The following is a 17,743-nucleotide window of genomic DNA, read 5'->3' as shown; positions in this document are numbered from 1 at the left end:
ACGCCTCCGTTTGGGCTGCCACCCCCCCGGCCCAAATCAACATCGACAGCTCGTCCCCTTTGGATCGAGACCCGCTATGACTGGGGCTGTCGGTCGTAGCGGGTCTCACGCATGCGCACGCCGGCGCCGTCATGCGCATGCTCTGTGGGGGGCCATCAACCCGGTCAAGCGCATCGGCGCTAACGACCGGGTCTGAATGACCCCCTCTATCCTTTGTGTATCGGAAGGCCTCCAATAGTGTTTAACAAAGGTACGCGTGGAAGACCAACGAGCAGCTTGAATTATGGACTGTAATGGCAAGCCCTTAGCCAGTGCCAATGTGATGGCAGCCCCACAAACGGAATGACTCTTGAAGTGGGAGGTGTCTATTCCTGAACTCTGCATAGCAAAAATTATTTGTGGAAGGTCTGGCGGAACGAAAGGGTTTATGGCAAGTGATAAAGAGGTTAGAAATATTGTCTCTCAGTGGGGCTGTGTTAGGTAGGTAGATAAGCAGTCGATTATGCAAAGATCCGGGTCCGACTGGTCTCTGAGTAGATCAAACTCCACCAGAGGGGACTGAATGGAACTGGTCTTTGTGTGTCCTCTCAAAACGATATGGAAACCCAGTGGAGTGGGTGTCATCCAGGGTTCGGATGTGTGTATTAAAGAGTTCGGCTCCTCTGGCTACAAATGCCAGTGCTAGTGCTGAAGCTAGCTTTTTTGAAAGATTAGAGATGTCAGCCATAGAAGGAATAGTGGCAAGACAATTCAGAAAGGGATTAATGTCTCAGGTGGTAGAGTAATGTTGACACGGAGGCCTGGACAAGAAAATACCCTAAAGTAGTCTAAGGTATAGTTTATTTTCTGTGAGGCCTGGAATAAGAAGAGCCAGTGCCAAGCCATATGAACGTATTGTGGCAGAAGCGAGGCCTGACTTGAACTTAGTAGCTAGGATATCTAGGGCTAAGTTAGGTTCAGAAAGAGAGCCGAAGGGCAGAGCCTGAGCAGCCCACCAGGACATAAACGCATTGATTATGGATTGGTATCTGGACCTTGTTCTGGGTCTAAGAGATGCATTTATCAAGGCCATGGATTAAGCCGAGAGGAAAGTAGCAGTCAACAACCGAGTAATGTCGCTATCCAAATGCAATGGGGAAGATCCTGTAGGAGGTCTGGAGTCCCCTGAAAGCAGTATCTGGAAATGCCTTGGGGAAGTTTGGGACCTGTGCGGAGAGGAGTAATCAATGTGAACCAAACTCTGGAGGGCCATACGGGATATACTAGAATGAGTTGCGATATCTTGTCTGCTTTGATCTTGTGGAGGACCTTTAGTAGCATGGCAGGAGGGGGAAAGGCGTAGGCAAAAGGAAGGTCTGTCCATGGGAAGAACATTGCATCCATGTGCATGGCCCCTTGAGTCCCGATTCTGGAGATGAAGGTTGGAACCTGAGTGTTTGACAGAGTTGCAAACAGGTCCACCTGTGGTTGTTCAAAGGTCTTCACAATGTTGCAAAACAGCTCAGGTTTCAGGGTTGCCCGATCTAGGGTGAGTTTTTTCCTGGATAAGGAATCGGCTAACTAATTTAGCTCTCCTGGAACGTATATTGTGCATAGGAGTTTAGATCGCTCCACCGCCCAGTTCCAGATGTCTATTGCCTCTTGGCAGAGAATTAGGGATTGAGTGCCTCCCATTCTGTTGAGATAAGAAACCGTGGTCCTGTTGTCCAGGCAGAGCTGGACAGATACCTCTCGAGAATTCGGTGGGACTAGTGCAGAAAGAGCTAATCTGGCAGCCCTCAATTCCAAAAGAATGATATGAGCTGTCGATTCTTGAGCCGACCCCTTACTGCTTTGTGTTTTGTATAAGCTCCCCAGCCTGAAAGAGATGCGTCTGGCATGATGACTATGTCCGGTGGAGGAGGAAGCAGAAGTCTGGGAGAGGGTAGGGGAAGGGCTGTCCAGCTGCGGATCTCTCTGCGAACTCTGGGATTTAGGAGGATTTTGTCCATCCAATCTGGGCCCTGTCGAAGTAGAGTTGAGAGAAGGTTCTTAGAGTGCCTGCATACCAGGGGAGCATGGAGAAACCCTGGATCTAAGGCTCTCATTTTGCCAATAACTTTGGCTAAATCCCTCATTAAGAATTGGTGTTCGAGGGTTTGAGACACAAAGTTTTGAAAATCCCTCCACTTTTCTGGGGGAACTGATATTGATAAAGAAGGGGTATCTATCAAGAATCCCAGAAATATGATTGCCTGTGAAGGGACTAACACGGATTTGTCGAGATTTATGGTAAACCCTAGATTCCGAAGGAGTGACAGTATAAGGTCCCTGTGGAGTAAAAGGGAGTCCTGGTCCAAGTGGGCCATCAGGAGATCATCTAGGTAAATTATATAGTGGACTCCCATCTGATGGAGGTGTGTAACTACTGCCTTCATATGGTGTGTGAATATGTAAGGGGCATTGGATAGCCTGAAAACCATTACTGTCCACTGATAGAGACGCCATTCCAGAGGAATCTTAAGAGTCTCCTGTGATTTGGATGCATTTGAATTGTGTGAAAGGCCTCTTTGAGGTCTATTTTGATACAAAAATCATTCTTGGCGAGCAGGAAGGGTACATCCGCTAAGCCCTGAATATGGAAAGAACAAGGTTTTATAAATATATATATATATATATATATATATATATTATATATTGGTTTAGGGTTTTGACATTTAAAACCGGCCTGTATGAACCGTCCTGTTTTTTTACAGGGAATAGGTGACTGATCCAGCCTCTCCTGGAAGGATCTGCCAACTCTATTTTGCCCTGCTGAAGGGCAAAGGATAGGAAACCCTCTAATAAAGGACTGGTGTTTTTTGAGCAGGGATATAGCTGATGTTGAAAATGGAAAAGTGGGAGAGACAAACCTTTCTCCACAATCCTTAGCAACCACCTGTCTGTGGTGATCTGCCTCCAGGAAACTATTATTTGGGAAAGACGAGGAGGAGGAAGCGAAGGCAACTGACTTACCATATCCTCTGTCTTTCCTGAGGGAGTATGCATTGCTGGATCCGGTGCCTCTCGCAATCCGTGTCCGGGAGAATCCTCCTCTGGGAGCTCTGGGGGCGCCCCGCTGGTCACGGGTCGAACTGCTGGCTCCCACAGAACGACCCTCCTAACGAAAGGGCCGTTTGGAAGGCTGGGGGCCCTTCACGTCTGCAAATGACTTACGGGCCTTATAGTGGACTTTCACTTCATCTATGAAGTCAGGACCAAAAAGGTAAGAATCTGTTAAGTTAGGAATGTCTAGTGGCCTGGGGGCTAGATTGGTCAGACCTGCACTAGTCAACCAGCGACTTCTACGGGAATTTGATATGAAATCAAAAGTCTGGCCAATCATTAGGGTAGCCCTGCTTATAGATTTTAAGAGGGCCATCTTGGAAGCTACCAGGGAATCTAGGGCAGGCTTGCCGACAATCTGGCTGCCTCTTCCGGGAGGAGGCAGCCAGCTCGGCACAGCAAGGGGGGCGTGACACGGTTTTGTGGGCTGGGGCGTGACCGTGCGATCGTGTCATCATGGTCCCGCCCCCGCTACACAATGCCGAGATTACCGGCACTGTGTAACCGGGGGCGGGGCCACGATGACCCAATTCAGCGCAATTCACTTCATAAGTTCCCCCCGGACTAGCCACCTATGCAGACTTGCCAACATTTTGCTCCCTCGTTCCGGGAGGGAGCTGTCGGGCTTACAGAGCAGGGGGGCGTGGCGCTGCCAAAGGGGGCGTGAGCCGACAGTAACTCGTCATTGGGGGCTGAGAATGGGGACAGCGCAATCGCGTCATCGTGGCTCCGCCCCCTCTTCACAATGCCGATATTAATGGCATTGTGGAGCAGGGGGCGGAGCCACGATGACGCGAATCGTGTCATCGGTCCCCCGCTGCCAGGCTTTTATACTTACAAGTGCGCGGGGTGCAGACACGTCGCCGGAGGTCAGGAGACTTGCCTGACTTCCCGGGAGGCCGGGAGCGGCACCCGATTTTCGGGAGGCCCCCGGCCAAATCGGGAGGGTAGGCAAGTATGATCTAGAGAGCCCCCTGAGACCCCCTCTGTTTCTGCTTTATCTAGGACAAATAACAGAGGACCAGCCGTGTCCGCAACTTTAAGCTGAATTTTCCTAAGTAGTTTATCTGTAGAATCACTCTGGGCCTTATCCCCAATGAGTGAAGAAAGGGCTGGATCTATTTCTGGTGCAAACAGAGCGGTTATGTCAGTGACGCCAGTATGGTTGCGGAGAACCATTTCGTTCCTCCTTAATGAGAGCCGTTCTAAAGGCTAATTGAGCAAAATTGCTGGCAGGTGGGGACACCAGCAGCGTGTCTGTGGCAAACACAGACACTGTGGGCCTGATTCAGAGCCGCTCGCTCTGAATCATGGCGGGGATTTTTTTTTTTCCGGCCTCCAGGCCGCTCGCTAAGCTGTGGGTGACGCCTGCGTTTGTGCAGCCACCCCCCCCCGTCTACAAAACGGGGCGAGCTGTCAATCAACATCGACAGCCGCCCCATCTTGTAGTGAGACCGGAGCAGCTGTCGCACTACGGGTCTCGCGGATGCGCACACCAGAGGAGGCGCATGCGCAGTCGGGGACCATCGATCCGCTTGCGAGCGCTGTGCCTGAATCAGGCCCTGTGTCTTCCATCGCGCTAAGGTAAAATTAACAGGAGGAGCGTGGCTCAGCCCTTATGTTTATACTGAGCGCACGCTCGTGCCCAGCGCCATGCGCGCGCGCTTATAGCGCCTAGTACCCTCGATTCATGGGTCTCCTGATTCCCGCTCTCCCCCTGGCTGTGTAGAAGGTAAGTGAAAGTTTTCTTTCACCGTGATCGTCGGGAGGCTTGCACCTAACCCATCAGCTGTTGCTAGGTGGCAAGCCTCCCGACGAACAAGAGGTCTTTCTCAGCTACTTACAATTTACCAAGTGGTAAATAACAGTTCTCCTGTGGTTCCTTTCTTACCGTCACTTACTGCCACTCCCATAGACCTCTATCAGGACTGCTGCGTGAGTCATTTTAACAGGTAGCAAAAAGATAGCAAACCACATCTCAAGATGGCGTTACCTCTCTATCTTCGGCAGTCAAGTGGAAATGGAGAAGATAGAGAGACCCCTCTGGGTGAAATCACTATACGCATGTGCGCACATAAGCCGTGTATGTGCACATCATCATCAGCGTTACTCTGCCAGTGACCAGGATAAATCCTTGCTGAGGAGCCATGCCATGGAAAATTGCAGCAGAAGGACATTATGTATGGCGTTATATTCTGCCATACATAATAACTGTAACTGCTGCTCCATAGTAAATAGACCCCATAGTATCTAGGGGCCTATGTATCAAAGACTGGAGAGAGATAAAATTGTGAGAGATAAAGCACTAACCAATCAGTTTCTAACTTACATTTTACAAGTTGTCTTTGAAAAATGACAGTTAGGAGCTGATTGGTTAATACTTTTTCTCTCACAATTTTATCTCTCATCAAGCATTGATACATAGGTCCCTAAATCATTTCATTTTGAGACCTAAAACACTATATATAAATTGATATAACTATTATGTAAACCATAGTTATTTATATTACCAAGCATATCTAGCACAAGCAGAAACATGAACCTTACGAAAGGCAGCTACATTGTGATGGATAAAATATTTGTAAGTGAACAAACAAAATGAAAGTGTTTACAAAGGCTCCTGTTTCCTGATTGATTTCCAAGAAAGCGAAGCAAGGGTTAAACAATGCAATGCCCCTGGGACCTGCAGCTGCATATGCTATGTTAATTACATAGGCCACTGCTATTTTGTACAGTGCAAGTTGTCACCTGGCTTTTACTGACAATAGCCTGTGTATTGGGGCCAGACGTATTGCGTCCCTGATCTCCTGTAGGGAGAAGCCACAAAAGATTCATATAATGCACACATAGGCACACTCTCCTGTGTTTTGCATATTTTTTTTGGCCTAGGGAGAATGTGGTTTAAAATATTATCCAATTTCTGCTGGTACAGAACTACCATAGAAACCTTTATATACTGTAATATTACTAGCTCAGGGGATGAATTACTATGCAGCCTTAAATTTAGCAAATCCAAGTTTGCCATCCTCCTATCCAATCAGGATAGGATAAAAACAAGGATGATTTTTCCACACCTGATTTAACAAGAGAAAGCTAATCTTAAACTGGATACAGCCGACCGCCTGTACACTTGCTGTAGGATCCGGTGAGTGACTGACAGCTGGTAATGTATGTGAGCAAATGTCAATCGGCCATTTGCGCCAAACGCTGAAAAAAAGATGGAAAAAGGTCGTTCAGAAAAGTTTGTTATATACATTTCATTTAACCAACTTGTCAGGACGATTTTCATTTACTCCCATACGTTACCAGATTAGATGTGTGGGCAGCCTTAGTCCTGCCACGCAAGCCCCCAGTTAGTGCACTGGCAGTGGCTTCACATTGGAAGAACTTTCATCTGCTAATTGCATGTCGGGCAGGCAGTCCCAGGGAAGGTGTTTTCTCCACCTGGGACTGCCAATCCGGACTGCAAATAGCAGAAAGCACTTTCCACCAGCCTTACCATTTTTGTGCTTACCATTTTGTGTGTGTTTTGTTTGCCTATTTTTTTTTATGCTCTAATTGTATTTTTGCACATGTGTAAGCGATAGTGACTGGCAGGCGACTGGGCGGATAGACAGTTGTAGCTCCCCTTAAGTCAATTGTTAGGAGCTGCCGCTGCTCTTGTTGCATCAGTACGGAGACCATTCAATGTAATCACCTCTTTCTGTAAAGCATAAAAAAGCTAAAACACTACAATTAAGATGGGGGCAAGGCAACAACTGTGATGTTGGAAGGAAGAGTGAGATTCTGGGTACAGATGAGTTTGATCTGTGTATTACAGTGATGGTCACATTGGTAGCTCTCTAAACTTTAAGGGAACTGCACATTTCTGTAATAAATCAAAACAATACATTTAATCAAAGAAATAAACACCCATCTAATGGAGCATACACACGGTCAGATTTGTCAGATGAACGATTGAACAATCTGAAAGATCTGAAATATTTGATGAACGATTTGACCAACGATTTGAACGATTTGAACTATGAACGATTTTTGACTACATTAAAATGAATGGAATCGTCCAAATCTGACTGCAAACAGATCAGATATTAGATATCGTTATCTGACCATCGGGAACGCGCATCGTTCATCATTCAGACATGTCAGATATGTCAGATTTTCCTTCAGATATGAACGATTTAAGGATTTTTTTAATCGTTATCCTTCAGAACCGAAGAAAAATCTGACCGTGTGTATGCACCGTACGACAGCATAACAGCAGGCAGTTTAAAGAAGTGCTACAAGCTTTAACAATCAAGTGCGCCAATAAAGCAGGAGGGAATTGGGGGTGCAGGTGAAGGCACGGAGGATGTGGTTATAGGGGAGCAGCCTGTTGCCCATTGGTGTAGTAATGTCACTCTACAAACATTCACGTAACCATTATTACATTCTGTATAAATGGGAGCAGGTGCATTCAACTGACTGCAAAATTCTTCATACTTGTAGTAAATAATCCAGCAGTCATAGATGCTACTGATATTATCCACTACAATATATCTGATGGGGAAAATATCACACTACCCCATAATTCCCTTGTGACACACAGAGAAACTGTCTTTAAAGTCTTTGAGAAATATGAGGTTTCCAATAAAACACACAAACTGGGGGGTCCCCGGGCTGACTCTGACATGCCAGGATTGTTGGATAGTTGCTCCTAAAAGTTATTTACATGTAAATAGATCTGAAGTGACTGAACTCTCCTTTCAAAGCAAGTAGGGAAATGGGAGTGGTACAGATTTAACACTTCTGGTGTGTGTGTGTGTGTGTGTGTGTGTGTGTGTGTGTGTGTGTGTGTGTGTGTGTGTGTGTGTGTGTGTGTGTGTGTGTGTGTGTGTGTGTGTGTGTGTGTGTGTGTGTGTGTGTGTGTGTGTGTGTGTGTGTGTGTGTGTGTGTGTAGAGGTGTCAATGCTAATGTGGGACCTGCTACTTGTTAGGATTTAGGTAAAGTGACCTGAGAAAGAAATCTGTATCACACATGGAATAACTCAATGCCTCTGCTTTGGAGAACAACCTGATATTTATCTAGAGCCAATAGTTGTTCGCCAAAGAAAAAAAAATCAATGTAAACATACTTTCTCATGTAAAATGCTAATTACTGCTTCAGATTGCAGTCCCCATTATTGTTTGATCCCTAGGGACCAAGCTCCAAAAAGCATAGCTTTCCAAGCATGGTGCCAAAAGCAACCGCTATCCTCAGATGGCTGTAGTCGCTTTATGCCTATGAAGGTATTTTTGGGGGAGATGCATCTTACGATCAGGGCCGGTGCAAGGTAACTTGGCATCCTAGGCATTTCTTCAACCTTGCGCCCTCCCCCCCCCCTCGGCTAGCTACACAAGCCCTTATGCAGTGCCCCCAGTAGTGCCCCTTATATAGTTCCCCCAGTAGTGGTCCCCCTATGCAGTGCCCCTTATATAGTGCCCCAGGTAGTGGTCCCCCTATGCAGTGCCCCTCCCATAATGCCCCCAGTAGTAGTCCCCCTTATATAGTGCCCCCAGTACTAACCCCCAGCTGTTTTCAGGGAGTACCCTAAAATATCTCCAATATCTGCCACAGTCCCCCCATTTTTGTCCGCAAATGCAGCCCACATAGGTTTCTATGGGGGCTGCTGTGCTGCAGGATTTACCAAACTCCGGCTATGGTAGAATAATGCCATTTCCAGATGGGCTTCCATGTCAATATTGCACATTGGTTCTTATTATTACCAGCATTTCCATTCAACATTTTTTACCTTTTGATATTTGTACTGTTTTGATTTCTGTCTAAATCGATTGTATGTCTCTTGCTTCAATAAAAACAAATGTTTAATAAAAAAAAAAAAAATATATATATATATATATATATATATATAGTTCATTGGCTGCCGGGGACCTGAACCAGGAAGCAGTGTGATAGTGTTACTCTTTGCCAGAACGGGATCTTATTGAAGCCCGTCTCCTGGCAATAGGATATTAGTCAATTTGCATGATACAAAATGTATTGGTCTAAAAATATTTATCCTATCCGTATTACAAGTGCGATTTGTGGTATATGCCCCTTATAGCAGCTGAATTTATGTTTAATGGGATTGGGTAACAATGTGATATTCAATGGCTTTACCTAAACAACGCATATTCATATGAATTACAGGTGCTTTATAAAATAAAGAGTTTGATGAATTGTGTGCATAACACAGAAACATTCCTTATTACAGACTGACAAATGATATCCCTACAAATTCCTTCCTACCAGTAAGGCAGTGGTTTCCAAACTTGGTGCCGCAGGGCACTTGCAGGGGTGTCATGGGATGGTGGTCCGGGAACAAATCAATTTACTTATTGTCAATATGATAGGCAAAACCAGGGCTGTTAGCTACCAATCCTAAACCATGTGGCAAACAGAGGAAGAACCCTTTCCACTACCACAAAACTGATCCAAAGGATGACAGCTAAGCACAGTTAATTAAATTTAATAATTTTTGTTGAAATTCTCAAAAAAAAAAAAAAATTGGCTTTGGGGTGACCTGAAAAATAAATGCTGATATTCTAGAGTGCCCTGATTCATGAAAGTTTGGGAATCACTGCAATAAAGCTGGGTACACACTATGCGATCCATTGCACAAAATATCAATCCAACGCGAATTGGAACGATATATTGGGAGGATTGCAGTGTGTACGCCCAATTGCACGTGCCTGTGAGTCGTTCATCGCATCTTGCAGCGCAGCAGATGGGACGATGCAATGAACAACACCATGCTTAATGCAGCATGGAACTACACATTGCGTAGTCGTCCACTGCATCGTGTATACGGACAGCGCGATGTATCGGGCTGTCGCATCGTTCCATCGCTGGGTACACATATCGTGTAGTGTGTACCCAGCTTAAGGTCTGCAAGGCACTATACAGTGGCATAAATTCATCCCAGACGCCCGGAGGCAAGTTATAATTTGGTGTCCACCCCACCCCGTCACAGCGGCTGACACTGTAATGTAGCAATTTGCATGCAGACAGGCTATAGATAGACGAAGACAGCAGCTGATGGTCTGACATGGAGCTCTCCACTAGTGTATGGTTGCTTCTCAGGTGCCAGGAAGGGGTGCCATTTATTGGGCGGCCGTGGCGGTACACTCCGAGTATATAGCTACAGTCCTAAGTGGGGTGAATATGTTGTGGACAATGGAGGAGGTGCCCCTTCAGAGCTGGAGCCTGGCGGCAGGCACCTCCATTGTCTCCCATAGTTCTGCCCCTGGCACTATACTGTTTTGCCTTCCACCACACAAATCTGCCTATATACTGCACCACGGAATTTATCTATATAGGATCTATAGAAAAACTCTGTGCTGAGGTTTCACTCTACTGGGAATACAATTATACACACTTTACTATCAACTTAATCTCGTTAATTCTAATAATAATGTTTTCTCTGGTATCACACATGTGGAAAGGTGCTGCTTTAACACACTCATTAGTCACCGATCGAAACTGCAGTCATTTGTGTAATTCATTTACAGTTAGCACAACTCGCGTTATAATCCGTTTTATACCGAATTACTGGTAATACATTAACTTCCCAGATCATTTAGCATCTGTGTGACGGATGCCTGACCCATTGCTGGGCTTCTCGCACTGCTCTGATAAAGCCTGAGCTCCGGACTCATAATAAAGGAGAAATGAGTTGTCATTGTCACTTTAATATTAGGACAGGAAGGAGAGAAATTGATGCTAATGTGACTTATAAATATACCTACATAATTATACACACATACATACAGAGGGGCAGATCTCACCTGCACTGTTCAAACCCTGCTCTGGGGGCGGGCCGATGACGTAACAGGGGTATAAATACCACCGGGATCAGCTCATCCTGTAGTCAGTAATGAGAGGAGACTCCTGGAAATGAAGTGACAGCGGCCGGGCTGGGGGCTAATACTTTTATAGAAACACTCTCTCTGCACAGGACACTAATCACTATCATTGGAATTCATCATTGGGAATCGCGCGCACACAAACCCTGTTGAAAGTCACCCCCCTGTACACCAATCCCTGCAAATCACTGACTTTTCACAATTGTTCACCAGGGTTCCCGATTGGCCGAAATGGCTTTATTTCATTTTTGGATCTCCCTACTTGTTTGCTGGATCGGACCGTGTGGCGCCATCCACTGGCTGTGAGTATTGTGTACACTTCTATTACAGTGTATCTTCTGGTGTATGCCTCCCTTTTTTTCTGATTTTCCACGTATCAAGGGAATTGCTGTTTTGCTGTCAATGGCACTGTACTCTAATACTGTATCATTTACCTGGTTATTTTATATGGTAAATTAAAGGCACATTTATTTTTTTGGTTTTCCTTCTGAAAATTGAGCAGTGAGTTGTCTATGAACTAAAGACCCTCTGACTTTATGGTGATTTCATTATTATTTAGTGCCAGAATCAGTGGCTTTTCAATCAGTTGCTTATTCTCAGTAGTCTGTAGCTTTTGAGTACATAATGAAGTACAGAGCAAATTGCTGTCTTGTTTTCAGTCTGCAGAGCCAATGTGCTCATTGTACCATCTACCAGTTGGTTAAACTTTACACTTTAAAAAAAGCAAAAGATGAATCAGCTTACAAGCCTTTTTATCTGCACAGGAGCCACTCCTTATCTAGCTTGTGTACCAAATGATGCTGGGCCACAATCTGGCTGTTCTGTTATCAGTCTGTGCCTATCTGCTCATTGTGGGGCAGATGTAGAGTTGAACATAAAATATGCATCTTTAGTTTGTACTATGAATGCTTACAAAACTAATTTGCTTGTATTTTACTTCTGACCCTATATGCTTAGAAGCGGAATGGGGCATGTAAGCGTACGCCAAGTACACTGAAGGCGGCTGCGTGTTTACAGAAATGCGACTTGTACAGGCCACAAGAAAGAGATGTGCCTGTCAGGAGCCGTACATCTTGTGGGTGCTCGAACCCTGGTGCAAAATACACACTGACAATTGGCAGCTGCTTCTTGACCCATCCCACTGAAACTACAGAAAGTGTGTGTGTGTATTTATTTTCTGCATTGTCAAATTAATATTTTCAAATGGTCTATGGTAGGAAAGAATCTTCCCCAGATGGGTGTTCTTTTTTTTTTTTTTTTTTATGTAAGGGCTGAATTTTTTGTATTTGCATCTATATTAATTGTATTTTACATGGTAAATGTCTTTAGTATTTATTAATAACTGTCCAGATAGACTCTTATCTATGTGAAACTTTATTAAAGTACTATATTGTGTACAAATGGGACCCTGTAACTTCATCATTTACTACTGACACATCTAATGGCATATGCTACTAGTTTACACTAGTGTCAACCTGGAGCATATTCTTTCTCTCCAGGCGTAAAACTGGCGCATATGCTAGCCTTGTAGAGGCGCATGTACTTCTGAGCATACTGCGCAAAATGTGTTTTTCTTGGTTATCTTTCTCAGGTGCATTTTTAGCATGTGTTTTTGATGCAAAATATGTCCAACAACTACAGCCTCTATGTTCTCTCTGCCCCCAAGCTTTGCTTTACTGTTTTTTTTTTTTCTTTGGCCATTTACAGGTTTGTTCGCTTGTGCCTGTATTACTGTACAAATCTTATGCAAAGTCTTAAGTGATGTACTAGTTACTTAATATAGGGCGCAAAGTGATAAATCAAACGATGTTTACTTTTTTCTTAATTCTGATTAGCTGTTGGTCTTCTCATTTGAATCAGGGGTCTGACAATAAATGGCAGCTCTGTAGCCTGGAATGAGAGTGAGCACTGCAGCCTACTTGAAGGGCTAGTTCCTGACCAAACACAACTCTGTAAAAGGAACCTGGAGCTTATGCAGAGTGTTGTTACTGCAGCTAAGCAGACCAAACTGACCTGTCAGATGACCTTCTCCGACATGCGATGGAACTGTTCATCAATTGATCTTGCGCCACACTTTACCCCAGACTTGCTAAAAGGTAAAGACTATTATATACAGAGGCATGAAAATCTGTATAAACACATTGGATTGTGATATCAATTAATGTGGGAAACTAATGTATTATAATGCAGCCCCTACTGTAAATCATTACACATTAATGTCCCCTGTAATTTGTAAGCCTATAGTCTCATGCTTTTTATGTTTTACAGAACGCAGTGACTTTTTTTTTTTTTTTTATATAATCTACAGTAGTGAGTGCATTATCCCATATGCAGAGGAAAACATACCTTTTTAGGAATTGGTAGTTTAGCTTTCTTTTTTTAGCTAATGATGATAAATTGAATCCTTTCACTGAAGGAAACTTACTTCAAAAAATAAAATTGTGGATCTGAAAGTATCCATTGTCTAAAAGATCTTAACCCCTTACTGACTACACTAACTATACAACTTTGTGATTAGGGTCATTTCAGCATGTGTTACGAACCTAAAATGTTTATCTGAGTAAATGTCAGATCTTGTATGTCTCCTTATTTATGTAAAAGCTTTTTTTTTTTTTTTGTGTAGCATTTGCTAAATCAGACAAGAAAAGTAAAAAAATATATAATTTTCCATAATTATAATCCTGAATATTTGCAAACAATTAGTTTTGTCCTTAAATGTGACCCCCTTACTCTTTATTTTCATACCTTTTTTATGTAGAATTTTCTCTAGTTTAGCAAAAGTTACAATGGGTGTGCTATGTGGTTTTGTGTTAATATATTATGAGTGTATCTCCCCAGTAGATCGGATTAGACTATGGGGACAATACAGAGATATATATATTTTAGCAACTGTTTGTTAAAGCACTAACTGTAGTTGTCACACCAGCTCCATCTAGAGTTGAAATAGTATTTTGTTTTTCTTTACTCGGTTGGCTAATATGGGGGGGGGTTTATACCGCGTAGCTCCCTCTCCTGCAGGGAGACCTGTTGATCACTTGGTGGTAATATGAAGCAGAAACCTCAAATCTTATATTCTCCATGAATGATGGATTGGACATATGCACTATACGTGTGTACAACTTATTCCGATCCGCGTCTGAAAAATATATTGGATGATGGATTAATTAGAAAAGTTTGACATATTTATGCTAAAGGTGAATATAATTGTGAGTAATGGTATTAACATGGCAGTCCTTTGAGTGTATGTTTTCTGTAGGTGTATATAATGTCTGCACAAGCCAATTGCATGATGTATAAATCCACAGTACTTGATTGACTCAATCTCTGTGCAGTCTTTCAAAACGCATTAGGGCTCATTGGCTTTTGCCATTGTTGGAGAGCTTTCATAACTTGGCTTTTGTGAAAATATTTCCAAGTGTGCCAGGTCTTACAATGGAAATATAAAATATCTAGGAAATAAATGAAATTGCATTATATTTACATATATTTCCCTTAAACTTTCTGTATTTGATTTTACTTTTTGCATGTCTTTTCCTAAATGGCTGTTTTTAATTTTAGGAACAAGAGAGTCGGCCTTTGTATATGCTTTGGCCTCTGCTACTATAAGTCATGCCATTGCTCGAGCCTGCGCCTCAGGGGAGCTACCCACGTGTTCCTGTGGAGCCATGCCTGCTGAGGTACCTGGACCAAGCTTCCGCTGGGGAGGATGTGGTGACAACTTGCGTTATGGCCTTCAGATGGGATCTGCCTTTGTTGATGCCCCAATGAAGTCCAGCAAGTCAGGGACCCAAGCTACTAAACTAATGAATTTACACAACAATGCAGTTGGTAGACAGGTAACTGTTACATTACAGTGGTGAGAACTGTATTATAACATCTTAAAGGACTGCTAACTTGAATATCCAATTTGACTTGGAAAGCTAATATTACGTGTGTATGTATGTGTAATAGATAGCTAGCTAGATCTTTTTTTTTTTTTTCATAAGATTTGAAGCAAGGCTTTAATTGCTATGTGCCAATTTTAGACTATTTAAAAGTCTTTGTGCAGTGGTAAGTGGAAGTGTGAACAGCTAACAATACTAAGTAGCTCGCATTGAAGGTGCGTAGCAATTATAAGCACAATGCCAAACTTAGTTGACATGCACTTTTATTTCTTGCACTGATAATGCACACTATTGCATGAGAAATACATCATGCTTGTTTAAATGCAGTGGTAAAGTTTCAGAGCACAATGGTGGGAACAGCACCATTGACTCCTGTTTGTGCTAATTAGTATGCCCTTTTTATGCATTTATTAACATGCAATAAAAAGCGTATAGGTGTGAACAAGCCTAAAAGATATATTGCTTTTTTTTAAAAAAAGAGTGGTACATGCTGTCTGTAGGGAATTGTCATTTAAATTAGTGTGTTAAACTTATGCAAGGCTTTTTATTCTTTTATGCAGGTACTAATGGATTCTCTGGAGACTAAGTGTAAGTGCCATGGAGTATCTGGGTCATGTTCTGTGAAGACCTGCTGGAAGGGGCTACAGGATTTGCCACATATAGCAGATGAGCTGAAATCAAAGTACTTGGCAGCAACTAAAGTCACCCATAGACAGATGGGAAGTCGCAAGCATTTGGTTCATAAGGAGCTGGACATCAGGCCAGTTAGAGAGTCAGAGCTGGTCTATCTGAACAGCTCCCCTGACTACTGCACCAGAAATCCCAGCCTAGGATCATATGGAACACAAGATAGGTAAGATGATCCTTTATCCGAGTTCTCTTTTCTCCATGTAGTATCCACTAAGCTTATTCTCTGGTTTACAATATTATGTACCCTCTGACAAACACTCTGAAATCGTAACATTTGATTTGTGTTTTTAGACTAGTCTCTGGCCATTAGTGCTTAATTTGTGTGGGTACAACAGTACCAGACTTTTACACAGTGAAAACCTTTGTCCTTATGTCACTGCATAGTTTATACAACTAACCTATAAAATGATAACCTTTTAAGCAAATATAGATTTCATGAGTTACAGGCTATAGCATATGTTCAAATATGTACGACCTAGGTGTTCTGAAGCATGTAAATCGGTAGCAAGCTTATCCTGCATGCCGCTTTATATTCTGTCATCTAGAATACTAAATCTTTTTAGACCCCTCCCCCACAAACCAAATAAACGCAATAACTGTAAGCATGTGTAGAAACTTATGTCTTATGCCAAAACCTGTCCTCCCAGAAATCTGTTTGCACAGTTCACTCTACTTACTGTACACTATTATTCCTTGTTTTCCAGACTCTGCAACAAAACCTCAGTGGGCAGTGACAGCTGTAACCTGATGTGTTGTGGTCGTGGGTACAATGTCTACACAGAAACCATTGTGGAGCGCTGCCAGTGTAAATATTACTGGTGCTGTTATGTCATGTGCAAAAAATGTGAGCGGACAGTAGAACGATATGTCTGCAAGTAGCTCCTATTGTGATCGCATTGCAATTGCATGGACAACCTGCCTCCTTTAAAACATTGCAAAGTCCCTGTTCTGAGAAGCTAAAAAAAAAAAAAAGACTACAAGCTTTTTATTGACAGATGCAGGGAAATTTTCTGCAGCTGGTTAGGGCTCTTCTTCCTCAAGCTAAGACTTAATCCCTGAGCAGCACACAGGATGAACTGTATCATGACACTGCAAGATGGGGCAGCTAGGTGGCAGTCTGCGCAGTCTTTGCTGATGTGGAGCACCCCAGCAGTGCTTTTGTTCTGTTTTTTTTTTTTTTTTTTTGAATAACAGAACATGAAAGTATTCTGCAGTCATCCGTGTAATATATAATATATATGCACTGTGCTAGTTCAGAAAAATGTTTGTCTAAATTTTTAGACTGATTTATGGTGTGTAAATATATATATTTTATAAATTGTAGATATATTTTTTTTTAATAAACTTTTTTTTTTTTGCTACCGCAGAGACCTGTCTTGTGCAAATGACTAGTAAAATGAGTTTATCAAGTAGGAAGGGGCAGCCTGGAGGGTTGCATTGCGACTTGATGATTCCTCACATTAGGGCATGTGTCCTCTGTACTGGAAAGGTCCAGTCTTTCAGCACTGATATATATATTTTTTTTTTTCTGCACCTGTGGGCCTGCAGCCTGACAGCTGTATGGGGGAGGGCTTGGCAGGTGCTTTTGGCAGGGCCTGGTAAAGAGCAGCTGCTGGAGTTTGGGACAGGATCTGTATTGGTGAGGTCCTGATACACCCGGAGTGCATGTAATCCTCTGAATTCCAACATTTTACATCCCAAAATACCTGTAGTTTTATTTGGAATTGAAGTCTCTCACCAGTTGCTGCAAACCAGAGCAGTGTAGTGGGAAGGGAAACGCCAGTCTTCCATCCCTCCCACTGTGCAGGAGACAAGCTTCCAGGAATATCTCTAAAATACTTGCAAACACCAGTACACACATGGAATAAGACCCCTACAACCCCTAGGTCTGATTTATGGCTGTCCTATAACCTCAAGCTGCACTCTGTGGGGGGTTCTAGCCCCATGTCAATGCTCCGGAATCTCAAGGTCTAAGTGTTTAAGTTTTTTTTTTTTTCTTGTAGCTGTTTGACAAAAGGATCATTAAGGGGATCAATACAGCTCAGTGAAAGTACTTGGCCATATATCCCTTTTGTGTTTGTATAATGATAGAGCTAGACTGGTCCTTGAGCGGTATGTGTGGAGGGAAGAAGGGGGGGGGGGTTACTCTTACTTTTTATGAACATCACAAACTATGGTTGAGCATACACTCCATGATATGG

General features: G+C 43.2%; 1 protein-coding gene and 1 pseudogene across 1 annotated transcript; one reads left to right on the top strand and one right to left on the bottom strand.

The window, feature by feature from the left end:
• Positions 1-1,118: 1,118 nt before the first annotated feature.
• On the bottom strand, positions 1,119-5,028 carry LOC148508167 (uncharacterized; annotated as a pseudogene).
• Positions 5,029-10,986: 5,958 nt separating this feature from the next.
• On the top strand, positions 10,987-16,879 carry LOC148508166 (protein Wnt-11b). Its single transcript, XM_088444981.1, has 5 exons — positions 10,987-11,270; positions 12,829-13,064; positions 14,527-14,804; positions 15,413-15,705; positions 16,247-16,879. The coding sequence occupies exons 1-5, from the start codon at positions 11,200-11,202 to the stop codon at positions 16,419-16,421; spliced, it is 1,053 nt and encodes a 350-aa protein (XP_088301107.1). The 5' UTR covers positions 10,987-11,199; the 3' UTR covers positions 16,422-16,879.
• Positions 16,880-17,743: the final 864 nt, after the last annotated feature.

This window comes from Taudactylus pleione, unplaced genomic scaffold (assembly GCF_031769625.1).
Source record: "Taudactylus pleione unplaced genomic scaffold, aTauple2 ptg000375l, whole genome shotgun sequence".
Classification (NCBI taxonomy): domain Eukaryota; kingdom Metazoa; phylum Chordata; class Amphibia; order Anura; family Myobatrachidae; genus Taudactylus; species Taudactylus pleione.
Note: the sequence above shows the minus strand (reverse complement) of the source record. Positions and strands in the feature narration are given on the sequence as shown.

Coding starts and splice junctions, on each gene's coding strand:
- LOC148508166 (XM_088444981.1), top strand. CDS start 11,200: ATGGCTTTATTTCATTTTTGGATCTCCCTACTTGTTTGCTGGATCGGA. Junction 11,271..12,828: donor TGTGGCGCCATCCACTGGCT/GTGAGTATTGTG, acceptor CATTTGAATCAG/GGGTCTGACAATAAATGGCA. Junction 15,706..16,246: donor TCATATGGAACACAAGATAG/GTAAGATGATCC, acceptor CTTGTTTTCCAG/ACTCTGCAACAAAACCTCAG.